This window comes from Colossoma macropomum, unplaced genomic scaffold (genome assembly GCF_904425465.1).
Source record: "Colossoma macropomum unplaced genomic scaffold, Colossoma_macropomum, whole genome shotgun sequence".
Classification (NCBI taxonomy): Eukaryota; Metazoa; Chordata; class Actinopteri; order Characiformes; family Serrasalmidae; genus Colossoma; species Colossoma macropomum.
The window spans coordinates 13489855-13517699 of NW_023494805.1; the positions used below are offsets into that span (position 1 = coordinate 13489855).

Genomic DNA, 27845 nt, shown 5'->3' on the forward strand with positions numbered 1-27845 from the left:
ACCTTCTTAATAAATGAGAGGTGATTAGTCTTATGGATGAACCTACTTATATGTATTTACAAAAATACTTTTAATTTAGTCTTTTCTAGGCTTTCTAGTTTATCTTTTAGTAATAATGGATGGCTTGTAATTGTCAAAGTGTGTTTTTATTTTTAGACACTTTTGAAAAACTCTTGATTAATTGGCAAAATATTTGATAGATTACTTAATTGATAACACTAACAGCCCTAGATTTTAGTAAGCATATTCATGTGCATGTGTTAACAGTACTTGGAGAGTATGAACAAAAATACAACAAGCTGTAGCCTGAGCCTAGAACAGCACCTTGAGCTACATTCCTCGTATGAAAGGTGCTATACAAACAAAGTTTATTATCAGTGTTATATTGTAGGTGTCACCCCCCCTCTCTTTCTCTCTCTCTGTGGGGTTAAGCACGAGGAATTCTGTTTCTTTTTTCAGTTTTTTTCTCTTAACGTATGGTCCTCCCTCCCTTTCTTTGTCATTGTTGAGCCAAAGCCAAGAACATTCCGTTTGTGCAGCACTGTTTAATGGTCAATTTTTTGGGGGGAGAAATAAATCTCTGTATTTTTTAAATATATATATTTATTCTTTTCTCTTCCACCCCCTCGTCCCACCCTCCTTTGACTTGTGAAATGAAGCTTATGGAGGCAGGAAAAGGAGTGTTGTTCAGAGTGGGGCTATCTGAGTTCAGTGTCGCTCTCGTTCGTTCTCCCTGTATTAGAGAGATCATATCCTCCTCTTTCTTGCGGGGCCCCTCATACATGGGTGGGTCTTGTGTGCGCATATGTGCAAGACTGTGTAAATCAAAAGGGTAGGTGACTTTCTAATTTGTCTGATTTGTTGAAGCCTTTGAAGCCACAGTATCTGAATGGTTACCTCTGATGGTATCTAGCCTGTCCAGCTTGCATCTTTAGCACTGTTCTTTTGAGAGGGTGTTAGGGAATTGGGCTTTAATGCGGAGTTTGCTGATTTTAAACCTCTCGGTGGCAAAATTTAATAAAAAAATGTCCTCACTTTTCCTCACACTCACGATTCCTCACTTTCTCAGCTTATATATTAGTTTTATATTAGGTGCTGAATAATGTACAGTGGTTAGTGAGCAATCAAGCTTGAGATTAATAACTGAATAATAAGCCTTGGGTACAAGGGTTTAATGATAAGATTATGGGCATTTGACCAGAAGTGGACAATCTGCGGCATTAAACACATGCCTAGTGGTCAGTGGAGTTGAAAAGAAGTTGGCAGTGGCCTCACAAAGGTCCTGTAAGGTAACATCATCAGTCAGGAGCAAATGCACACTGAAACCACACGCCAACAACAGCCTGGATTCTTTTCATTTTTCCCGTCCTCCTCCTCCTCTTCCACCACTACTCCCTCTGCACCCCTCTTCTGCTCCTGTGTTATGTGAAGTATGGTCAGGATTTAGGACCCCCTAAGGCGTCGCTCGTTTGGACCACTGCATGTGTGTGTGAGAGTGAGTGTGTGTGTGTGGTTGTTCAAAAGACATTTTTTACGTATGTTTCTCGCAGAGTGTGTTTTTTACCTTCCCCTCCTCATTCTTTTCTGTATTTTCCTTTCTTGTTCCCCCATTTTGGAGAACATGTTTCTGCAAACATCTGGCCTGGCCTGTCAGAACTGAGCTCCTGCAGTCTCTACAGCTAAGAAGGGGGTTGGGTGGGAACAGTAACAATAACTGCCATCTCTTTCAAAGGAATAGGATTTGCATGTGGATATAATACTCCTAGAACTTAAACAGTTAAAGGCTTATCTTTTTACCTAAAAAATATTTATTGGACATCTGTTACACTGACTGTTTTTCCTGGAATGAAATTGACTTCAGATTGCAAATATTCACTGGCTCTGTTCTAGGGGTGGGCAATGTGATGATATGTTATCATAATTATTATATTATTATAAAATTTATGGTAGAATAACCTTTCCTGATTACATTATGGGTATCATCAATACTTCTAAAACATTATCACACACATGGGGACAGTGTCACTGATGTAAAGCACTGTTCCCATGAAGCATCAAAAACTATTTTGCTGCCAGCAGTACATTTTTAGCCTGCTACAAGTGAGTGAGTAAGTTACAATCCAGGTCCATAAGGAGCTTCACATATAAAATGGTTTAGATCAATCATAAAACATAGAAGCAACAACATGTCATTGTGTAGTAACTGCATAAACTACACAGTAACAAGTAGCTGATGGATGTCAGCCCATTGTGCCACTGTATTATTTCATTAATTAATTTTCACTAGTTATTTTCACTAGTTGTTTGTTTTTTAATTTTCACTAGTTGTTTGTTTTTTAATTTACACTAGTTGTTTGTTTTTTAACTCCTTATTTTTGCAAATGTTAAATAACAAGCAGACATAGTGCTCTTATGAAGCATTAAAATGATTGACTGCTAATAGCACCCCTTATGTAGAACTTTCCACCTGCTAAATGTGAGTTAGTGAGTGAATAAGTGAGTGAGCATGTGAGTGAGTGAATTACAAGCCAGTTCCCAAAAAAAGAAATAAAATACATTATCAGTTTTTTATAAGCTTTTTTAAAATGTGGCGTTACTGTTTCACTAGTTCATTCAGTCTATTCCAAATTCACACATCTCAGAAAAATTAATTATCATGATACATATCCATGCATTGTAAAAACATCTTCAAGTTGTTCACCCATACTCCTTAGATACAGTCTGTCCTTAGATACAGTCTGCTTTGGTTGACTGCGATCAAGGATTTCACTAATTTCCCCGTGTCAGCGAGGCAAATAAAAAGCCATAAAAGGCCGTAAGAGCTAAACAAATAAAGCTCGAGGGAATGGAAGTGGATGATAAATGAAGCTAATATACGGTAATGTAATCTACGTTGCCGCTGCTCTTTTGAGTCATTCCGTGTGCGTTTTGTGTTCTAATCCACCTTCTTCATTTTTGTTTACAGACTCGCAGCAGTCAGGAAGTCCCAGTAACAATGAGCCTGGCAAGAACCCTCCAGGTATGTCTCTCTTACTCACATACATAGTCATTTATATCCACATCCAGTATAAGAAGGCTTTTCCTTGACCACAGCACATTGGTGCGGATACCTTAAAAAAAATGGCTCACTTAAACACAAAAGGCCCAGCACTGATGAATTCAGAGAACGCCTTCCATGTGACTTCCCAGCCGGTGGGAACAGGAGCCTCTTAGAACTGCCGACCGGAAAGCACCATTGATGGGATTTACAGAGGTTGGGGGTGAGGAGCCGCAATTGTTCTGCTTCGTTCCAGACCAATTAGCTTACTCATGGACAAATTTGTGTCGAGGAACACCCCACATCTATCAGATCATACAAGAGTGTGTGCTTACTTCAACATACTTCACAGTTGTTTTGATTCAGTACATTTTGTTTGATAAAACCCTAAAGGTTTTCTTTTCTCTACATAGTTCGCAGTCAAAAGTAGTAAATCAGTATATAGTGGTATATCACAAATCTTAACATATCACAAATCTTGTCAAATTGCAGTAGAATGGTTTCTTGGCCCTGTTATCATGACAATATTGTATTTTGTAGGGCCTTTGGTGATTCTCATCATTATGCTATTGTGATGTATCATACAAAATATTACAAACACCTTGAAGTGACAAGGATCCCTTGATTAATAAAAAATAATACCTATAGAAGCCCATCAAATGTTAATAATAAAAAGTAAGTATTGTAAAAACCAACACTGCTATAACAATTAAGCCTAGTGGCTGGCCAGCGACATCCCTGCTATCCTAGCTGTGCCCATACTAAAAGTGGCTGTTTGGTGGCAGTATCCCAGCTGGAAATCCTCTCTTGTAACTGTCATACCTGCATTACTAAAGCATTGGAAGAAAAATATACATTTTGTAAATTTCCACTGTTTTGTTTTTCCCAGTAAATTGGACTAAGACATAGTTATGTGATTTGTAATTGAAGTCAATCTTCAGTGCAAATTAAAGTCAACAGTGAAGCCAGCTGTGTCATGTTAGTAATTGTAAAAGAAAAACAGTAGTAACCATTTCTAAAAGGTAAGCCATCTGATGTCATCAAGGGTCCTGTCACGTCTCAGTTTATGTTTCTGGATGTATGCTGTCATCAGGGTGTAGACATGAAGGGAAAATGTAGTATTCCTCACAACACAGCAACTGTTGGTCATTCCCCTGACCCTATGGTCCCCTGAGCCAGCTGCACCCCTGGACTGACCTGGGATCTCTCTCTCTCTCTCCCTCTCTCTCTCTCTCTCTCTTTGTTTCTCTCTCTATGTATCTCTTTCTCACCCCCGCCTTTTTTCTCCACAGCAGATGCTGGCTACGTAATGCATAAAGTATGAAAACAGTGGTGTGCATAATTAGTTCTTTACCTCAAGAGCAGGTTTTTCGTCTTCCCCAGCCAAGTAAAGCATAGCTGTGTGACCATGACTCAAAGCCATCCAGTTGTAGTGCAATAGCGATGCTGCTGCTCCTGCAGGTTGGGCCCTGGGCCTCCCACTGGGCCTCTTGCTGAGCTGTAGGATGCACTTGGATCTTCTGCCATACTCTGATAGTTAGCCAGAGCCTGGAGGTAGTTTTTTGGCATAGCTACAGTATAAATCTTGTACTCAATGACCCCCTTTACGCTTGTGGTCAGAAAAGAAAGGAAGAAATCAGTGCACACTTAAACAATGTTAAGTCTCAAATAGACTTGTTTAAATGGTTTCTGACACTGAATTTATAAAAAAAAAACATATCTAGTTAAAACAGTAGCCTGAATTTTGACTGTACTTTTGTCCATTTTTATACATTTTGATTGATCAGTTACATTTGTATTTGCACACTAGCACATGTACAGTATTTTCTTTGAGCCAAAGTTGCAATATAAGTATCATATTTTTTTAAAGGGCCTATTGTCATTTAAATCTTTAAATGAAACTTCAGTTGTGTGTTTAAATAACGCTAATCAAATGAAGTACTACATCAAAGGTAAGAGGTAACTGGCTATAATGAGTGATGCGTAATTATGCTGTGACATTTTCATATAGAAGTAGCAACAGAATTCAAATATGACACAAGTGGATCTGACTCATCTTATTCATGTTATAAAATTGCAATACAGGTTGGCCAAAATCAAAATAATAGACTGTGTGTTTCGAGCACAAAGCTGGTGATTCTGATTATACATTCCTAACATAAACTATACATGATTACAGTTGCAGCTTCCAAGCTTTGTACATTAAACAGCTGAAATAGGAATTGAGCCCGTCAGCTAAATAAATAGAACGTTTAATGCATGATTAAATGGTTCTTTGCATTTTCAGATTGATGATGCAAAGAACCCTTGAATCATGCAAATGGTAAACAAGACCAAAAAGCCAGGTTTTGTCATAGTATCCTACTTTATAAAGTCTCTGGGTGCATGTGAGTTTATTTTACACTAGGGGAAATGCAGAGTATAATTAAAAATTCGTTTATGACATTTTGTGAATTGATTCACAATCTAGAACTAGAAATTCAGTGCACCTAACAATCACTTATTTTTCTATGCTTCTATAAAAGCATACAGAATGTTTAAAAGTGGTGTTCAATAATTAAACTGGTCTGTTTTTCTGCCCACAGTTTACTTGGAAGACAGCTTTGTCAAATCAGGAGTCTTCAGTGTTTCAGAGCTGGTGAGAGTATCCAGAAGTAAGTTCACTGTGTCCCTCCAGCACACACACACACACACACACACACACACACACACACACACACACACTTTGCTTCATGCTTTGCTTTGCTTTATGTTCGGCCTTGCTTGACTTAGCGAGGGAGGGACTTGCCTGGAACATGTGTGGAAAATCCAGTCTGGCAGGTCCAATAAGTGCAGTGTGTGTGTGTGTGTGTGAGTGTGTGTGTGAGAGAGTGCACAAATTCACAGGAGCGTGTGTGTAGACATGCCTGCCTTCATCAAAGACGATGACAGACGATGATGGCAGGATTTGTACACTTTCCCGAGGGGCTGAGAGGACCCCCCCCTGCCCCCGCCCCCCACCAACACACACACGAATGCAAACACACAGGCATTGACAGTGTGTGATGCACTCAGTGACACTGTAACTGATCCATGTCACACCTTCTACATGTAATAGAATGCCCTATGCTCAGTCTCACATATACACTGTGGTCCTCATACACGCAGACTTGCACACTGTCCCCCATGAGACGGGCGGTCCGTCAGGCTGGCCTCAGTGCTCTTCAGCGCCTCTTTGAAGTGCTGATCTCTCAGAGCTGCAGGAGAAGTCTGGGCTCTAGAGTCATCCAGCCTTTCAGCAATGAGCTGCCTTAGCCAAAAGAGGAGCAGGAGCCATGCCTAAACTGCTGAAATGAACAAACTACATGCACTGAGTTATGCTGGAGGAGTGGAGACAGTGGCAGTCTCTTCTTAAAGTCTAACCTCACTGAAGTTATGGGGAAGCTCAAATGGGTCGTATTCTGTGTGTTTTACTTTATTTTGTGATTTTTTTTTCCCTTCTAAAGTCCAGTTACACACTGTGCATTTAAGGCTGTATATGTAAATGACCTTTCTTCTGACTCGTTGCCCTATTTTTCAAAAAGCAGCTGAAGTGCACAGAAAATCATCAGGGATGTCAGTCAAAAAACTTAAGTAGGGGTGTGCATTCTGAGTAATGATTTGATATTCTGAGTGTTTGTAATAGTTAATGAGTGGAGATTTGGTTAACCAAGGAGAAGGAAAAACAGTGCCAAAAAAAGGAAGAAAGAAAGAGACTTCAGACAAATTAACGAAGGGCCATAGGCTCCTTGGCGACACACTCACATTATATAATATACATACTTACTCCCGAGTAGGAGCAAAATGGTCACATTTTACAGTCGTGTTAAAAAATAAAATTGAATTTTCACTAAATTGCTAGCCTGTATATTTTCTCTGATCTCCTGTAATAAAATGCAATGAATACCCAAATAATGATTTCAGTATTTGAGTACTGGCACCTTGAACAGTTAACCAAGTACTCGAGTACTCTCTGCAGATTCCTTTGGATTTCTGCATCATTTGGAAGGCTGTAATGATATGTTTCATTTCTGACACAGCGCAGTGTGTAATAGTTGTCCTTCACATCTTCAAGTACAACGACTCTTCTATAGACTCTCTAAAGTAACTACACTCCTTATCACTTCAGTGTGAATGCTCTGGCTCACCTGCTGTAGACTTAATTGGTGGTCATATGTAAGCAGGTAATATATGCATGGATCTTAAAGAGAAATTCAGTAAGATTATTGGCATAAATGTTGGATGGTAGTGCAGAGAGCCTTATCCCAGGACACTCTCCTGGGGTCAGCAGGCTGGCTCAGTGCCAGTGGAGGCCGGCATGCATTCACACAGTCTTTCAGGGTGCCAGCTAAAGCCACTGGCAAAGCTCTGACCATAGCAAGCGAGAAAACACACGTACATGCATTCACACCACCAAATGGCCTTCAAAGGAAGTTAATGTAGCTGCTTGCTTGAAACAGTATCCTTTTACTCTACCACAAGGACTCTCAGCTCTCTCTGGAATCAAAGGCAACGTGGAAACCAACCTGTTGATTTTCCTAGTACACAGTTAATGAGGTATCACTTTAATCTTGTGTTTGGGTTTCTTTCTTTGTTGTCTGGATTGGAATGGGATATACTCTTACACACGTACTAGCTTTCAACACGTTACATGCATATCTTGCACGCAGCAGTTCACTGAGTGTGTGCCTGTGAGAGAGAGATTGTATCCTTGCATCCAAATTTGAATCAAGAAAATTCAATGCATCACTTTATTCAATGGAGGCCATCCAGTCATTTTTGAGTATATCTTAAATAAAACTAATAAACAAGTAAATACGTGCGTAAAGGTGCCAGCAAGTGCATCAGTCTTGCTTTCTTTTATGTCATGTATTTCATTAAGGGGTCTATATCCTACATTTTTATTATGGAGGTCCACTTATGCCATATGTGTAGTTTTAAGTACCAAAAACACTCATAGACCATTGTACATAATTTTTACATAATGACATTTTTCTAACCTCCAACTTTTTTACCTTTAAAATGATATAGTATGTTGTTACTGTGCCTTTAAGACAGATATATGTTAACAATTTCTATTCTGATTGGCTGCTCGGTATTGTGCCTCACTGAAAAAGCAGTTCAGTCTACAACGCTACTTATAACTCCAGCGTGAATAGGCAGAGCTAAACTGCTGTAAACGGTAAACACATACCAACACTAATATTTATGAGTTTTTTAATTTAGGCAATGATATATTTTATTGATTTTCTCATAAACTAATTAAGATGACACCATTCATAAGGTATGTGTATCTGCAGCCAGCATGCTACCTGTATAGATTTCCCAGTGTATTAAAGAGTGAACTAGCTGGGACGTGCTTTTGTGTATAAACAAAGAGGGCTGCTGCCGGTGGTTAGACCGCTGAACGGTATTGTGGGTGTTGTGGTTTTTCTGTAGATGTGATATCTCTTATACGGTTCTTACCATGCCAGCCCCCTCAGGCTGTCCTGTCCAGAGATTGAGTTACTGCTCTATTCATGTTTGGGTTTGTCAGCATGCAAACCCAGATGTGACTAACTGTATCAAATCGAGAATGCGTATTTGTGCCTGTTTGCGTAGATGTAGCTGATGTATTGCAAATGTTGCTGGATTAATTGGATTTTGAAAGAATGAGACGTTTTAATTTATTTTCTCTGTGCTTATTTCCTAATTTTTTCTTCTTTTTTTCCCCCTTCTTTCACCCTCTCTAGCTCCTATCACGCAGGGGGCAGGGGTGAATTTCACAATGGCGGACATGCCCAGTCAGCCATATTACCATGACCTGAACTCAGTGAGCTTACACCGCTCACTCCCCTCTCCTCATGGCAGGTGTGCACACATCCTTTCCCCTTCTCCTTCTTTTTTTAATATGAATTCACATAAATCTTATTATTATGTTTTTGGACACCCCCACATGCACACATTATTAACTTTCTCACTGTTTGTTATCTGCAGCAAACGAGCCAAGACGATTCCAGAGGACAGTATGGAGACCAGTCCCACCGGCCCAGACTTCTACTCCTCCCCCAGCTCACCAGTCAGCCGACCCTGGCATGAGAGAGACCAAGGTGAGTGAAAGAGTGTGAGTGTGTGTGTGTGATTGTCAATTTTTGCATTTGACTTATATCATTTTGTTCTTTTAAAGGAATAGTTTAGTGAAACATCAGATTTCCCTTTACTTCAAATAGTTGACATATCTGGTGTCTGAAGTATTCTTCTTTAGTTTTACACTGGATCTATGAGGCTAATGTAGCTAACAAAAAAACTTAAGTACTCACAGTTGCCTCGCAGTTTTTTACATTGTTAGATAATCTGAAATAGACTGCTAAAGTGTTTTTGACGTTGTATGACTCTGTGATCTATAAATATGGACAAAAGTATGGACAAATATCAGGCTGCTACTGTTTTTAGCCATTTTATAAATAAAAAAATCATACATTATCTAAAACCAAAATTACTTTTTGAGATTACTTTCGAGTAGGTCTGAGGTAAAGGCGTGATGATTTCAGGTGCACAGTTTCTGCAGTGCTAATTGGTGGGCACATTGGTGGTCAGCTTCCATTGCCTAGTTGTTAGCTACATTCGCCTCATAGCTCTTTAGTAAAACTGAAGAAATAAAACTAGACACTAAAACATGTTTTAATAGATAAGCTACATTTTGGGTAACTGGAATATTGTGTAAATTTGATTTTAATCTATTTAACATCTATGTAAATATAGAAAATACAGGGACTGTACTGCTGTTTGGGAGTTTCTTTCTCTCTCTGTTCTCTGTCTGTCTCTCTTTATCTCTCTCTGTCTATCTGTCTCTCTGCCTGCATTCTCTCTCTCTCTCTCTCTCTCTCTCTCTCTTCTCTCTCAGTCCCTGTCTTTGCACTCACTGTCTCTACTTCTCTCTATCTCTCTCCCTCTCTCTCTCCTCTCCGCTATGTGAAGACATGAAGTAGTGCTATTCCCCCTCCTAAATCACAGTCTAGTGTAATGTTGATAAACTTGTCTTTTCACCTTTTTTCTCTCCACCTTGCACTTGCTGAACTCCCAACTGCCAGGCTCACAGAGTTCAAAAACAAATCATTCACCATCAGCCTGTGGCAATCACACCCTCTGCGCTCATTTCCAGTGCTGCTTTTCAAATATTTTGTATAACAGTGATATTTTGCAGCATTCTGATCTCGAATGTATCTCTCCCACAGTGGACGAGTTGTTTGTTTTTGTTAGCAGCGATTTAAACCTTCGATAAGCCCCCTGCTCTTGTGTTTTCACTTTCGCAGAGCTACAAAAGCAAAACAAAGCCAAGTTTCACTATCTCATAGCTGATATTTGAAACAGGCCTCACTAGCGTGTGTACTTACAGTGCTACAGCACAGGTTCACACAAGTGTGGTACTTCTTTTTCTGGTCTGATACTTCTATGCATTTTTTATTTTTTATGCTCCACAATGAGTCTGTGACAGAAAACCATGTTGTGTCTCAAATAGAGTAAAGAAATGTTTTTAATTATGAAAGAAAAATACAAATAACATATTTAACATGTTGAATTTGTTGTTGTTTTAAAAAAGCAAGGCCAAAAGTTACATTGTTAAAATAAATGTAATGCATAGCCTCTTGTGACTTTATTGTTTAATTTTAAAATTATTGACAAGGACAGGCACAGTTCAAAGAGGCAAGGTCATTTGTCAATTTGCATATAGTGCAGAATATTAGTGTTTAACTGAAGATGATACTGCAAACGTCCAGGCACTACATAACAAAGTTCATAGCATATACTGCAGGAATAAAGTACATAGTGTGCATTGAGGGAAAGTTTCAAAAAGCATTCATTCTATTATTCTCTATATTTTAGGCCTTTTTAGGTCCTTTTAGGCCTAGTCTTTTAGTTTTAGGCGCTTAGGTCTAGTCCACTCACCTCTGGGCCTCCTTTGTGTTCAGTTGTAGTTTTCTGCTTGGCTTGGTAATTGATTGGCCATAGAGAGGTGGGGCTGAGAGGAGGAGCTGACTTGAGTGTGGCGTGTGGCACCAATTGAACTTGACCCGACCTCTTTAAGTACGTGTGCGTGTGCGTGTGTGTGTGTTAGGGTCATGACCTGGCTGTGACCTTAGGGTTCAGACATGACCCATGACCGCCAGAGCAGAGAAGGGGACGAGGGTGAGAATGACAGAGACAGAGAGTGAGAGAGAGAGAGAGAGAGAGAGAGCATGTGTGTGTGAGAGTATCAAGGGCAGGAATGGCAGGTGCGAGAGAGAGAGAGAGAGTGAGAGGGACAGGAAGAGAAAAGGAGAGGTAGACAGGTGCAGCAGCGTCTGTTTGAACTTGTCCCTTGACGACCGACAGGTGGCCAGCATGAGAGAGAGAGAGAGACAGAGAAAGAGAGAGCAGTCGATCTTGTGATCATGCACACATTAGCTGGATCACACGACAAAAATTACACCTGATCTAACTTAATAGTGTGACGTTTCTCACATACACAAAATAATCATCATTTAATAATGAAGCTCTAAATTTCTGTATTTTGACAAAAACTGCATTGGTTACCATTTTTTAGTAGATAGATTGAGATTTTTTTCCAGTGTTGCATACAGCTAAAAAGTCTCTGTAAAAAAAAACATTTTTGGGCAGGGCATGGATAGTTCGATTCCTCATGCTTATTACTGCTCAAAAAACTTGATTCATCTGTGTACATCATTGCCTCATCAATAAAATATATTAAATATAACATGAGCACAATTATTTCTTTCAGCTTCTGTACCTTTGGCACTAATTGTGTTGTATTGTGATGTGTATATATTGTAATATGTATTAGATTCATGTTGGGATAATGTACACATCTGAATCATGTAAATTCATTGCATTACTTTTTTCAGCCTGTTGTTAATTGTTACTTACTGGGGGGATAGAGGGAGGAGTGGAGAGGGGAATGGGGAGTAGAGAGAGAGAAAGAGGGTGAGAGCTCATGAGAAAGGGTTGTTTTGTAGAGCTCATATCAGAAGAGAGAAGGACTGATATTGAAGCCATATGAGGCCGTGACAGAAGGAGAGTGTCTCAGCCAACACAGTGCTCACGTGGAGAGAGAAACCTCTCTCTCTCTACACACACACACTTCATTTGCTTTTTCTAATGTAAACTTTCTGAAATGACTTGGGCATTGTTTGGCCTCCTCCCTGACACTTCACAACCCCCATCTCTCTCTCTCTCTCTCTGACTCTCTCTCTCTCACTCTTTCTCTCTGACTCACTCTTTCTCTCTCTCTGATTCTAACTCTTTCTCTCTCTCTCTTTCTCTGACTCTCTCTCTCTCACTCTTTCTCTCTGACTCACTCTTTTTCTCTCTCTGTCTGACTCTAACTCTTTCTCTATTTCTCTCTCTCTCTCACTCTTTCTCTCTCTCTCTCTCTCTCTCTCTCTTTTTGGCATGGTACAGCAGCTTTCACTCGGGGAATGGTTTGATAACAAACAGCTGTTTGCAATGAAAAAAAGAATATATCAGTTTTCCAGATCTATGTTCCTCAGAAATGTGCGGTCTTTCCCCAGTCCAAACACACACACCCTACACACACATACACACACACAAAGAAAAAAATCCTGTGCCCTTTTGAGTACATTTTCTCAGTGTTCTACTGTGCTTTTTTGCTTGCCTCTCTCTCTTTCCACCTCTGTCTCTCTCTCTCTCTCTCTCTCTCTTCCTCTCTCTCTCTTGCTCCCACACACACATGTACACATTCCTGAGGAAGTACAACCCCAGTGCTTTGACAGCTCATCTTTTTTCTCTTCTTTCCACAAATGCCAGTTCTGTTACAACAGGTGCGGTGGCCAAATATTATTAGTGAGGTCCATGTGCTGGATGCTGACATTCTGACATGTTCAGAAACCATAATCCCATACCTGCAGTGTCTCTCTCACCGCTGCCCCCTAACACACACACGCTGAAACCTTGTAGTGTAAACTGACAGCAGCAGGCCTATATCCTGACAGTTAAATTTGTGCAGCATAGTCCAGAGAGTGAGGTAAACCACTGTGGTTGTAAGATACCGATTACATCCAAAAATGATAAGAAGGTCAATTTGCACTTGCAGAATCCTGAAAGAATCATCCTTACAAGCTCTATTATTTTTTAATGACTTTTCATCTGTCATAGTAATCTACTGAAAGACAACCTGTTCCATCTGTCAACTTTTCCAGACTTTCCACGTTTTGCTTAGTCTTCTGTTTCTTCACATGCTGCGTAGAGGCAGCGCGCACACACACACACACATACACACACACACACACACACACACACACACAATTTCCCTGCATTCCATGTTTTTTGTCTTCATGTAGCTAAGATCATTCCTTACGGTCACCAAAGAAACTGAGAAACAGACAGAGAGACAGAACAAGAGAAAGAGTTAGAGATGGATTGTTTGTGTGTGTGTTGGTGGGTTTATGGTGTTCATTACACAAGGAGACGTAGCGTCGGGTGCATTCTCTGACTTAAAGCCACAAAGAAAGCTTCAAGACAAACACACACAAGCGACGGTTGACATATGTCAGAGAACCGCTGGCTTACACGCATCATTAGCTCCCCGTTCTATTTCCCTCGCCTGTTCTTTTCCGTTTCTGTTTCAGCCAAGAGCAGTGTCTCCCGCTTGTCTCCTGGATGGAGATAGAGAGAGGTTTTTTCATTTTTTTGTTTGATGTACATGTGAACTAAATTTTTTCCTGACTTAAGAAAGTGATTTTGGATGACTTGCAGTTAGGGGTGGGTAATATGGAACCAGTATATCATCACAATACTTAAAGACATTTTCAAGATACACAATCACAGTGTTTGGTTTGATAAGTTGGAACAGACAGAATGCACAAGCAAAACATTAGTGGCACATTTTAAAAAATGCTATGAAATACTATACATACAGTGATTTTTGACCCTTGATAGAAAGAATCATGAAGAGCAGATTTAGGGCTAGAGGAAAGCCAGTGTTTATGGCTGTCTTCAACTCTGATTGGCTCTGTGGAGCAGTGCCAGAATCAGATTTCACTGAGCTCACTTTATTAAATGTCCACTTAACCTGTCACCTAACCTGTGTTCTCTGGGTATGTCTGTCCTGCAGCTGAGATGTCCTCTCCCACCATGAAGAAGCCGGAGAAGCCTCTGTTCAGCCCCACGTCCCCTCAGGACTCTTCACCCCGCCTCAGCTCCTTCCCCCAGCACCATCACCCAGGCCTGACCAGTGTTGGCCACAGTGGTACGTCCATCTCACAACATATACCCCACACAGTAATGTTGCATGAAAATAAAAATTCTTGACCAAAACTGATACTGAAGTTCAAGTTTATGGGTATTTTCTGCCAAAATTTTCAGCATTTTTTCTCTTCCAGCCATAAAGAAAAGTGCAATTTTTAACTATTTTAGGCTGAAGATTTTTGGCAGCTAAAACTTTCTGTATCCCTACCACACACCCAGATCCAACTGGCACAGCTCACATTGAAATATTCTATCTAAACACATCCCACACAACAGAACACTCTTACAAACTCTTCAACGGCTACTCACGATGATGTAGAAACGTGATGCTGTGAAAACATACATCATTAGTATTAAAAGGAACTGAAACAGTACCAGCTGGAATGAAGGAATTAGCAGTCCTTGCAGAATATTGATGCTTGTATTTTACAAACCAGAAGTGTCCAATCATGGTCATTAAGGGCCACAGTCTAGCACAGTTTGATAGCTAGATGGATGGATGGATAGATGGATGAATGGACGGGAGGACGGACAGACAGGCAGGAAGACAGACAGACAGACATCTACTTTGCTTTAGATGTAGCTGTGTGTAAAGCTAGCTCACTATAATAATGCTCTATAGTACACTAATAATGGTCAATGCATGTGTTTGTGGCTATTGGGTAACATATATGTTTTTGTCTTGTATCCTTGTGTACGCAGTGATTTCCACCAGAAGTCCTCCCCCTCACTCTCCGCTGCAGTTCTCAGCTCCTGCCATCCTTCCCCCTGCTCCCTCATCTTACTTCTCCCATCCCACCATCCGCTACCCACCCCACCTCAACCCACCCGACTCCCTCAAGAACTACGTGCAGCCTTATGACCCGTCCAGCCCCCAGAGTAGCCAGGTGAGCACAGCTTACACACACACACTCACACACACACACACACACACACACACACACACACACTCACACACACTGCACTGGACCTGAACACCGGCATGCCTAGAAAGTAATGAGATTTAGCTTGCCTGAGAATGGTTATACAGAAAGTTTACCCCGTTCTAACTCTTAAGAGTTGTCATTGTCCTGTGTTGCTTTATTATGCTTTGTAATTCATTAAACATACATTCCATTTATGTTCTTTATTGACTTTTTCTGCTTATTTTGATGTAAAATGAAGACATGGCAAGGGACTGTAAATGACTGTACACACAGCAGTAAATGTTCATCAAATTCTAATCATTATAAAACATCTCCTCCTTCACTTACACAAATCTAGTATCAACTGTAATTTTAGAATTTGCATTTTTAACAGAATTTCTCCACTTTTTTCAGTGAGCTACGAGCAATAAATTATGTGCAGGTGATAACTGTGACTTCTAAGCGTTAATCATCTTTTTTCCCCTTACACATATACAAAAACACCCCTGCAGAAATAACTTGCATCAGCATGTTAAATTCACAGAAGCTCAAAATTGTGCAGGCGCAGAGTTTTCACCACATAGGCGCATGTGTGTGCCATACACAGCTAAGGCCAATTCATTTCTTACAGCTACTCTTTAAAATGAGATGAGACTCATTATTCTAAAGCACAGGCACTAAACACTGTCAGAGCCCCTTAGCTAAAGTTTGTTTGAGTTTTGCTCGCCCTCTTTCTGCCTTCTTCTTTTCCTTCTTTTTACTTCTGTGTCTACTTTTCTCTCTGTGTTTATTTCTCTTTCTCAGCCTCCCTCCATTTTTCACACAGTCGGGCTCAAGTTTGATTAACAGGACACATTGTTTTGGAGCGGTAATTGACCCAGTTTAGCTAACGAACGCAAAATCATTAGTGGTCTGCTCCATCGGCGCCTCGTCTCACTCGGCTCCAAGCGGAGGGCCGGACCAAGTGACGGCGACTGTGTTTACCACTGCTGGAATAGAGGAAAGGAAAAAAAAACAACAACAAAAGCCAGTCGATAAACACTCCAACCAGGCTAGCCACTACGCATTAGCTGAAGCATGTGTGTTCAGTGTAGAAGCCTGCATTTACCCTCTGAAGCTCGCACTCTGGCTGTTGACTGCTTAGTTGTTGGCAAGGAGTTTTAACAGACTGGTTATGAAATGATGCTTCATTCAGAGAAGTGAATGATTCTAAGCAGCAGCATGTTAAAAAGGTTTCTTTTTTAAGTGCAGTTGATGTATGTATCTTGTATTTAACTCGTATTGATATATTTAACTCATAGAGCTGCCACAGTAACAAAAGCATGTTGCAATTTTATGTTCACTATTTCTCACTTATATTTTAATGATAGAAAAAAATTCTGTTAAAAGCACGGATTTTAAACTTTCAATTGATACCACATTAATGTCTGGAAGTAGCAAAGGAGATATATTATGATTTAATATGATTACATAATTACATTGAAACAAACTATCTCAAAGCTGTCGATACACAATGTTAATTGAATGTAAATGTGATTAAATATGTAACTGTAATAAATTGTCATTGCATTGAAATAATTATATTATTTAAATTAATTGTGTAGCAAAATGACAATGTCTTCAGATGTCTAATGTTTAAATGGGTAAACTCCAACAGTTTGCAAATTTCACTAAATAAAATTTTATTTAATTTTTTTAGCCCTAGTAGCCCTAATAGTATAGTTTATTCAGAGAGTGCAGCATTGAGGGCCTGCTGTGGTCACACTGAAACTGACTCCTCCTTTCTGACGGGTGATTGATGGGCTCTGGGTGAGTCCAGTGTAAAATAACTGTGTCTTTCTTCCTCTGTACCAAGCAACCCAGTCTGCGCCACTCATCTTAATTAGCTCCACAAAATCCCCCGAAAAAGGGACAGATTTCTCCAAACGTTTTCTTAAGGGAAATTTACGCTCCCTTCTAGCCGCGTGGTGCCGCGTGCTTGACGGTTACTGTTCTTTTTTCCCTGAGTGTGAATTAATTTTGATGACACCTTTTTACGACACTTGAAACAAGAGAAGGTGCAGAAAGTCGAAAAGATTTGATTAATTTAACATCGTAAATCTGTTCAAAGCATCCGTTTTGGTTAGGGCAGAATTAGAAGGAGTACGCCACCTTGCTGGACGTTTGGCTGAGCTCCAGCAGAGTCTAAATCAGAGCTTATGGCCGGTTTGCTCCGCGGCAGGCTCAGGGCCACCATGTGTCCACAAACCTCCTCCTAATACTGCGGCTTTGGTTTCATAGTCTCTCAACAGCAGAAATTACGGCCTGATAGAAACATGAAACTCTCCCTTTGAGCGAACAGAAAAAATCACCAACTCTTAAACAAATGCAGTTATTAGGCTGTGATGCACTGAAGAGCTTGTAAACTAGCACTCATGAAGTATGAAATGGAATACATTTTGGATGTGATGTGATACATTGAGAAACACTTTTTGAATCGGGCTTCTCTCCTTTCTTGCTGTTCTGCAAGCTGCCAGAGTATCGTAAAGAAAAGACACAACGAGGCCCAGCGCATGGGGACCGTTACTCAGGAGAAAGCGAGGAGAAGGATAAATGTCGTAAATATTTGCCGTTGCCGGGGTCCAGCACTCGGCGGGGGGAGATCGCTCTGCAAATAACATGCTGCATATAATCGGGTGGACGGGGGCCAGGATGTTTTTATGCTTGCTTTAACGCAGATTATATTACACCCTAATTAAACATTCTATTCACATGGAGGAACCCTGCAGACACCATTCTGTTTCATAAAGGCCTGACTGAGGACTGAACTTAGGGCCCCGCAAAGTGAATTCTGTAGCGTCTGTCTCCAGCAGTCAAGAGTCTCTCTCTCTCTCTCTCTCTCTCTCTCTCTCTCTCTCTCTCTCTCTCTCTCAGTCCCCCCCTCTCTCAGTCTGTTTCTCTTCTGCTGTCACTGTATCTCTCTCTGTCTTATCATCTTTTTTCACTTTCTGTCTCTTTCTTTCTCTTTCCCCCTCACATTCTCTTACTTTTCCTCTTTCTCACTTTTTCTTTCTCTCTTTTCCTCTCTCTCACTAGCTCCTCTTTCTTTTCTCTATTTCCCTCTCCCTTGTGTAACTCTCTTTCTCTTTCCTTTCCCTTTTTTCTTTCTGTCCTTCTTGTTCTTCCTTTCTCTCTTCCTCTCTTTTTAACTCTCTTCTGTCTTTTCTTTTGTAAATGTTTTCTACTGTGAATGTGTTACACAGAACTCACAGTACAGGACACTTCAGTGTGCACTGATTCAGGGTGATTACAGAATGTGGATTGTCAGATATAGTTGTGAAAGTGAGGGAGATTTTTCTTAATTTGTTGGACAGCAGAAGCACAAACTATGACCAATTGTGTGTGTGTTTGTGTGTGTGTGTGTGTCTCAGCCAAACAGCAGTGGTCAGGTGGTGGGGAAGGTTCCAGGCCACTTCACACCAGTGCTGACCCCGTCTCCCCACCACGGCGCAGTCAGGCCAGTCTCTCTCTCCATGCCTGACACCAAGCCAATCACCACATCCTCAGAGGGTGAGGGCAGAACATACACACTCACTCCACTTCAGTGTTGTACTAAAGCAATAAGCCACGAGAGGCCGTGCATTACTGTGATTTTGTCAGGGTTATGGGGTGCTGTTTGGCAGAACACAAAGCAAAGTTAAATCTCCTTAACCACTGTAAAATCACTGTCGGCCGTATGGGGTTTATTGCTTTATGAAACAACTAGACAACCAATGTTCAAGATATCATCGAAAGTATTACTAAAAATTTGTCATTTATTGTATTATTAAAAATAATGAATAACTGCTAAGTTTTTAGTTAACAGCTAAGTACATAACATAACATATCTAGGATCATTCTTTGATAGTTAAATAATTCTTAGTATCTTGGCATTGATACGCTATTATTATTAATACAGAATTAAATTAAATTGCAATTAAAGTGCTCGTAACATGGATAACTGAATTTCCCTCATATATTCAGCTGAGTTTTCTTTAACAGATTGATGTCGGATTTAAAAACTTCCAAACAGTTCCAAAACGTTCTAAAATGTTTTATTCACTCCATACAATCCATATATGGAAGCTAAGCATCAAAATGTTCCTTTTTCCATTGTTTCTGTGGTGTCACAAAGAAAACAAGGTATTTACATATGTCTGCCTATATCTGCTTTTTAAATAAGGCACAATACAGAACAGCCAGTCAATTCAGCCCCTGTAAATTCAGATTTACAGGGGCGATACATATTAATGCATATTTTGGTAAATTTTAGCTGTAGTCTCTGCAATGAACCTCAGGGAAAAAATACAACTTTAATAAAGAATTTGTTATGTTTGTGATCATATATGTGTATATACTGAATGATGTAACGTTCTTTAAACATGCTTTACCCAATCAAATTGTAGAACCATAAATGCTTGTTGTGATTAAACATGTTTATATGTTTACATCACTCTTAATTCGTTTGTAAATGTTTGTGTGTGTGTGTGTGTGTGTGTGTGTGTGTGTGTGTGTGTGTATCAGGTTATTCAGCCCCTGGCACCCCAACTGCTAACCGTTTTGTGGGACTGAGCCCTAGAGACCCCGCCTTCATCCACCAGCAACAGGTGAGATGCTACTCATCCTCCTCTCCTTCTCCTCCCTCTGTTTTCCTCTCTTCCTCTCCATCTCTCTTCTTTTCCAAATCCCCACCCAGCTGTTCAACTCTCACCACAGGTGTCACAACAGATAGACAAGTAGCACAAATCAGACACATGCCACCTTCTCTCTGTCTCTCTCCTCTCTACCCCCTTTCTCTCTCTTGCTTTCTCTCTACCTCTCTCTCCTTTCTCTCTCTCTATGTCTCTCACTCTCTCTTTCAATCTCTCTCTCTCTGTCTCTCTTTCTTTCTCTCACTCTCTCTCTCACTTGCACTGTTGTTTAAAGTCATTATTTGGTGGAGTAAAAGTAATGTATCTTAAAATAGTCCTAACTACTGCATTTTTTAAAAACATTTTTAACTGGAAATTATTTTCTGTCTGTCATTTTGTGAACAAGCTTGTGTGGCATATATATAAGATCACGTAGACCCACTGTAAACAGGGCTGTGGTCTTTTCATGAGTTTGTGAACTCCTCTCTAGTTTCCCCTGTTGCTGAGATATTGCTTTTAGTTACCCTGTAACCATGGTGACCCACAGAGCCTCTAAGGTCATTCCAAGTGTGGGTCAGCGTCATTGTCTTGGAGAGAGCATTTGTTCAAATCCCCAGAAACAGGATCCATTTTCCCTGAAAACCATCCAGTCTGACTAACCTCTTCAGTACAAATTCTCATTTAAACTTAAAGTAACCCAGAAGCTTGGCACAGGATGAGCTCGAAAGCCTAACAGAACACAAGTTAGTTCATAGTGGTTTTAGAGTTATTTCTTGTTTTAAGTGTGTAGTATACAGATGTCAGCATTTTCACATATTTTTGCAGCTTTTTATGGCATTGCTGGTGTTCTGCTTTAATGGATGTTCTCCAGGACCTGACTGTTTGTTTGATTTCAGCTTCCTCCCCTGAGGCCCATATCAACATTTATTGTATTTTGCAGTATATTGAAAACGTTACTGTAATACAATGGTTAGTATTGTCTCTGACTGGACCAAACAGTTCACAGAAAAGTGTAATACTTGGTGTGAATAGGCTAGGCTCGTAAGATATTTAACAAAGTGATCTTTTTGGCAGAAGACTGTTATAAAAGGAGAAATAGTTGTGTGTTAGTGTGTGTGTGTGTGTGTGTGTGTGTGTAGCAGCAGTCCTGTGCAGCATGAAAGGCCTGGTCCGAGGCCAGCGTTTTCCACCCTCCTCTAATTGAATTCATCTGCACGCGGCTTCATAATAATTAGTGGTTTTCTCCTGCCCTGCTCCTGAGTTAGAGTAATGGCAAGCCTCTGCTTTTATTGCTTTCTGGTTTGGCATAGCTGGACGAGGGCTGAGAAATGTGCAGCTCATCACCACTGATGTACTGTAGAGCACAGAGCTGTTTTTTATTTTTAAAGGAAGAGACCCAGTGTAGTTACTGATACAGTTCTCAAACTCATGCACATATGCAAGTGTTAACGTTCATCAGTTCTCCTTAAGCTTTGAATATTACAGACATACGGATTAACCCCGTCAAACTGAGCGTCTCACCTGCAGTCGATTCTGAGAGTTTGACGATGGTCTCTTTAGCTCGTTTAAATCTGCTGTTGAAGGAGTTATGGGGTGTGCGTGTCCATGTTCACCATAATAAAATGTATAAGCATGTAGAATTAACATTTTCTGAGAGCTACTTTGTTTTCTGTCACTGTATGAAAGATACGTGAGGCGTCTGGGTGCACTGCTATTTGTTCCGCAGTTCTGATCAGTAAACACTTAATATTTTGTTTGTTGATTTGTTAGATTATGTTCTTTAGGTATGAAAGTGCATCAGCATTGAGAAATTGCGTTATTAACAGAGGAGAGAAGATTAAATGGCAGAAATAGCCACATTTTTGCATCTGCCTTAAAGATGTAACTGGAGATGGCAAAACTGAGAGACAGTTTGAGTACATATATTTTTGGATTGGCGGACTTTACATAGTTTAGGATGGTCACTGTTCATTGTAGTAATTGGGCAATCTATTAGTTATTTCGATCATTAATTGAGTAATCAGAGTGTTTAATAAAGGCTTTAATAAAATAAAATAAAAATTTACCATCTGAACAATAACCAGCCATGCATAGCCATTTAGCATTTCCAAAATGTTATAATATAATATAAAGTTTATTATAATATAATATCCAAATATTATAATAATGGCATAATATCAACTACAAACTTACAGACTACAGACTTAAAAACACCCTGTGGCAAATGAATGGAAATAAACAGGCTCTATACAGGCAACTATAAATTGCCCATTAATTGAGAAGATACATTTTAGTCAGTGTTTTTTTTAGTTGAATTATTTAATCTAGATATAAATATATTTGTAGGTACAGAATAAATGGCTAGATAAAATGACAAATAGATAAATGGAATCCATAGAGAGAAAGAAAGAAGCATGGATATATGACTGAATATATATATATATTGGTATGTTAGTATGAATAAATTTGTGTGAATGTGTCAACATTACTGTCCCTTTGAACAGATATCTCAGATACAAATCTGTAGTTCCTCTGCTCCTCTGTGTCCAGCAAAGCGTCAGCCGCACACTTAGTTTCTTTTGTTTGAGCCATAATACACAGAATAAGGAGAAGGGTCACAAACAGACAGGGTGATATATCAGCCATCCATCATGTTTATATAAGCCTGGGCCTTTGTGTGCTTTCTGCCCAGTGATTTGTATAGCAGGGCCTGACCTGCGCTGAACCTGTGGCTATTGAGCCCCATAGCAGGGTAAATAACGTCTCCAGTATACACTAGCTTTTATGCAAGGTGATTCATCATATGATATTATGAGTTGTATTGACACCTGCGTTCCCCTGCTGGGCCTTTGTGGGGCGTGTGGTGTAACGCGTAGGGCCGTATGGATTACAGCCGTCACCACGGCGTCACCTTTCAGCCATGCGGCCGTCCCTTCCCAGCAGGCCGAGAGGCTGGGCGTTGTCGAGCCGTCTGCAACCTGAGAACGAGTGTCTAGACTTCAGACGCTCAGCAGGGCCGGCTCACTGTGCAGACACGTTCTGTTCACTCTGTTTTCTCTTTCTCTCACTCTGCTGCGTCTGTTTATCCTTGCTTTCTTTCTTTACCCCCTCAGTCTTTCTCCTTTATCTTTCTGCTTCTTTCTTTCTCTCTTTCTGATATTGTTTTCCTACTTGTTTTCTCATAGCTCGATTTCTTCACTGTTTCTTTTTGTTTCTTCCTCTCTATTTACTCTTGATATGCTCCCATTAGCCATAAACCATGTCATTTTGCTGTACTATTTAGATGTAATTACATAATTAAATACATAACAAAATAAATTGCACATTATCAGGTCAGAGAGTCTGCATGTCCAGTAGAGATATATGTGGGTACACGAGCACTCGGTTATCCGTTGAAGGTGCCAGTATTTGAAAACTGAATTCACTGTTCAGGTATTTGTTATGTTTCATAACAGGAAGATGGAGAAAATATACAGGCTAACAATTCATGGAAACGAGAATTTTATGTTTTCTATGACTGTAAAATGTGACAGTATATAACACTGTATGACATACATGACTGCCTGTTGTAAAGTACGTGACTGAGAAGGCAGGGATAGCATGGCCGGCTGTGGCACAGCTATTTTGAAAACTAGACCAAAAGCTCTAGTTGATTTTATCTTAATCCACGGACAGCGAAAGTAGAAACTCTGACAAAGTAATGTCGGCACATCATCCACTGAGGAGAAGAGGCCTTATGTAGAAGACAATGAGTCTTCTAGACATCAGCCGACATCTACCATTTTTTGTTAGCTCATTAGCCTTTTAAACTTGTTTTCAAAATTTAACCTCTAAAGTTATCATCTAAGAAGTAAGCCTACTGCCCAATGCAAATTTTGGCCAAAGTCAGTTTTTTCCCTTTTTGTTTCTCTTTTGCTTTGTTGTGGGTAACTGGATGTCACTTCTTTAACTCTTACGAATACTTGAATATAAAAATTAATCAGATCACACATCCCTAACATTCAGTTTTTTGTGTAGGTTTTGATGTTAGTTCATTTCAAAATGTAAACAATATTTTTCACAACACTAACTCTCATCAAATTCAAATCATAAAAGAAAATCTCTTTCGCTTACAAACACAACTGTAGTATTGATTGAAATTTGTGATTGCATATGCTTTTTAATTTCTCTGCTTGTGTCAATTTACTAAAAATGAGAAATAATTGCATTGCACTACGGTTTTGTTCTGACTGGCAATGACAGCAACTGCAAAGGGTTAAATAGCAGAGATGGAGATTGGTAGTTTTCAGAAAGCCCTATTCTTTAATTCACTGTTCACATTATAATTAACACAACACCAAATCTCAAAGGGAAAATATTGTCCCATCGACATAATCATTCATGCTAGCTTATTAGCCTTCTTATACACGAGTCAGTAGATGGAAAGACTGTGTACGTATATACTTGAAGGCCATTGCTGTTGGTGACTTAACAACTGTTTGAGCATACCTCATTTTCTATAACCATCTGTGCACATGAGGGCCTTATAGCGGCAGCGGGAAATGTTGTCCCAAATCACCACTTATGATTTGTAGGCTGGGGTCCCGCGTTTATTCCGTGTATACGATCCCACAAGCCTATCGTCGCCGCCATTTGTGACATACAACATGGGGGCTGTACATGCATGTACATGCATATGACACAGACACACGGAAAGAAGCACAGGCTTTTAAGGGGTGGCTCTGGGACCTCAGCTATTATGGATAATGGACGGTTTCCTCTGATAAGCCAAGGCTCCAGTGGAGCCTTTAAACACTGCTTATGTAATCCATCTAGAGAGGAGACGCTAAGGAAGAGAGATGAGGTCATGACCTTTAAAGTGTCTCCATGACAACCTGGGAGACATCACATCTTTGTGAACAGGTTCGATTTTCTCAGTGGAATAGCTGAATGAAAATTCGATGTTTCGCAATAACATCTCTTAAGACACATTTTTGCTGGTTGATCTGTCCACGCTGCACCCACAATTGCATTCTTTCAAAATAACTGTTGTGAGGTTGGACAAGATTTACAGAATGTTGGGAAAAATCCCATTCAACTTTTTGAGAAATTGTAGCGCAAAACTCAGTTTTTGTCAGAATACTTACAATTACAATGTGCTATTTATTTCAAATGTCACACTGTTATGATAGACTGAATGTTTTTTCTTTTTTGTCATGTAATCGAGCTAACATTAGCATTGTGGCAAATTTGTGCTTGTCATTTCAAACATTCCTAGTTTCAAGTTAGCCCAGTCCAGCTCAGTAGCATAAGGCTTGTCACATTTATTACATAATCACCTGGTCAAAATTATTTAAGCTGACCTCAGTTGTTTTCCAGTTTCTGCAGCCTTCACAATCATTTTGCCAGTGGCAACAAGTAGAATGTGAATAATGTGCATTTTCCTCAGTTTTCAGATGCAGCACAGACCTCACAAAAACAACAACAGTTCTAACTTCACTGGTATTCTGACTTGTTTAGAGGGCAGAGGTAAGTTTAGTGGTGTTGGTTTAGTTGAGCTCGAGTTGTGTTTGTGGTCAGTTGAGAGCTTCTTACTATTGACAGCTAGGAAGCAAGAAAACTATTCAGCCAATTCATCCACTTTGGCTTGTATTTTCGTAGTTGTATACAATTAACAAAAAGTTAAAGTAATAACATTTTTTACTGCAATTATTTACATAGCAGTTAATTGTCAGCTGAAATTCTATAACTGTGACCGGCCTAAATAAAAATATGTTAAACTGTAAACTCAATGTTATGTAGCGACTCTATAGATTATAATTTCTCATTACTTTGCCTGGGAATTTTAAAAACCTTTGGTATAGCCTGTCCAACCTATCAACAGTTGCTACAAGTGAACAAATTTGTGGATGGCGCAATTGTGTGATTATCATCAGATATTGTCTGGTTATTTTGTATGGTTATGTAACATCGCTATTAACTTAAGAGTGAACATGTGTACATGTGACTCTATATTGCATTAAAGCTTGCTTCCATGACTAACCATGTGAACACAGCCAAACAAGTTGAGTGACAACATTGACAGACAGACAGGCAGATGGTCATAGTCTGAATGTTACAATGGAATTGCTGTTCAACCAAGCCTGTTTGGAACTTCTAACCCATACACACTTGGGAAAATAACAGATGAATTCACACATGTAGGCACAAACACACACACACGCACAAAAAAAACCCAAACACCTGCTCCAGGCTGAGGCCCCTGTGTAAAGTGTTTGTGAAAACACCAGCGAAGAGAAGATTTCATTAGCCATTCTCCCCAAGGGCTTCTCCCCCTCTTATATTCTCTTGCTGTCTCTTTCCATCATGGGAAAAAGCCCATAGCCTCACTTCTGGGACTGATCACTGATCAAAATCTTATTTGGCTTTATCTAATGTTAGCACGCTTATCCAGCCCCCACACACAGCTGTTCTTGAGCGCTAACTTGGCTAAGGCGCTAACGCCACCACAGCGCACCTCTGTGATCTGGCAGTGATATGGACAGATGGCACTAAAACTCCAGAAGCAGCCTGGGCCCTGAGTGTCCTCTAAAAGCTCGCTAGCACTGGGCGGCTAATTGCTGACCCTGAGCTTGGTTGTTTGGTTGTTTGGTCATGCTGTTGTTATTTACTTAACACTGACAAATGAGAGCGACATTTGGACATGCAGTCTTTCTGTAAGTAAGATAAGCCTTGATAATGCATACATTTAGGAATAGAAATTTAATTTCTAACATAACAAAACCTCGTAACTGTTTTTTCTGCTTTTATTTTCGAGTCGAAACACCAGCTTCCCTTCCCATTCATTAAGAATAAACAAATAGAAATGAAAATCTGGTTACACTGACATACATTAAGAAATCTGAATGATGAAATGATAAAATATTCGTAAAGAAAGGGTTTTTTTTTTATTGCTTTCGAAAAAGGACATTTCTGTATAGTCAGTACTAGGGATGTAAATCATTAACCTATTAACTATTAAACAACAAACAGTTTGACCAGTCGGTTAAAGTGAAAATGTTAATTTGATTTCCAATAAACAACAGTTTTTGTTTGAATAGGCAAGTTTGTCATTGAAGCTGAGGAAAGTTTTTAAACTCTACTCACGAGGGTGTAATAGGCAATTGGTTCTGCTGGATAAGCCTACTAAAAATAGCAGTAGCACAACTGCACAAGTGATAAGGCAGACAAGAGATTCATCCATTTTCTTGAGGAATTGCACATGAATGTGCAAAAGTATAGAGAAGGACATTGAGCCAAAGCTGGGCTCATAAGTGTGTGCATATCAAGTATTTTACAATGACTTTGTAAGTGACTCAGCCAGTAAATGTTTAGGTCTGGTTTAGTTTTATAAGTGAGGCTGTTTTGATGGGTTGTGTCCTTGATTTTAGGCAGTTAAATGCTGACTCGGTGAATGTTCGGTTATTGGTCAAAGGAATTTGCCAATATTTGCATCTGTAGTCAGTACAGATCATTTATTGCTGTACACCAATCACAAGTCTTAGCAGGAACACTCTCTTTGATCAATGGCAGTTGAGGTATTTGGTTATTCTGGGGCCATTTCATTTCATAATAATATAAAGACCTTAAGTGAACTTGCTATTTTTCAGGGCATGTGGCCTTGAACTTAAGTTTGCATCAACGCTAATCGCAGCACTAGCGAGACCTTTTCACCACATATTGTGTGTGTGTGTTTTTTTAGTGTGTGGGATTTGACCAAAACAGGACGAAGAAATGCCCGCCACTGAAACAGTCTGATAGTTGACCTCGACTTCGACCCAAAGCCATTGTTTTCTGGCTTCAGCTCATTCACACACACAAAGTTGGCAGTTATACTGATGGAAGTGGATATCCGCACACTAACAGTGTGAAACTGAATCACCCAAGAAAAATGCATCATATAGCATCATAGACTTCACTTCGATTTTAAGTGAAAATTATGTCATTTCAGTACACATTTAGTACACATAGAAT

The 27845-nt window shown here is 39.8% G+C and overlaps 1 protein-coding gene across 5 annotated transcripts in view; it reads left to right on the forward strand.

Moving 5' to 3' along the window:
* Positions 1-27845, forward strand: part of LOC118825608 (nuclear factor 1 B-type-like) — a 110259-nt gene that overhangs the window by 68515 nt on the left and 13899 nt on the right. For all 5 annotated transcript variants that reach the window (XM_036596294.1, XM_036596298.1, XM_036596297.1 and 2 more), the window contains exons 3-10: positions 2966-3019; positions 5623-5691; positions 8788-8905; positions 9032-9144; positions 14166-14300; positions 15002-15186; positions 18615-18753; positions 19747-19829. In XM_036596294.1, the coding sequence (XP_036452187.1) occupies positions 2966-3019; positions 5623-5691; positions 8788-8905; positions 9032-9144; positions 14166-14300; positions 15002-15186; positions 18615-18753; positions 19747-19829 (896 nt within the window). The remainder of the gene's footprint in view (positions 1-2965; positions 3020-5622; positions 5692-8787; positions 8906-9031; positions 9145-14165; positions 14301-15001; positions 15187-18614; positions 18754-19746; positions 19830-27845) is intronic.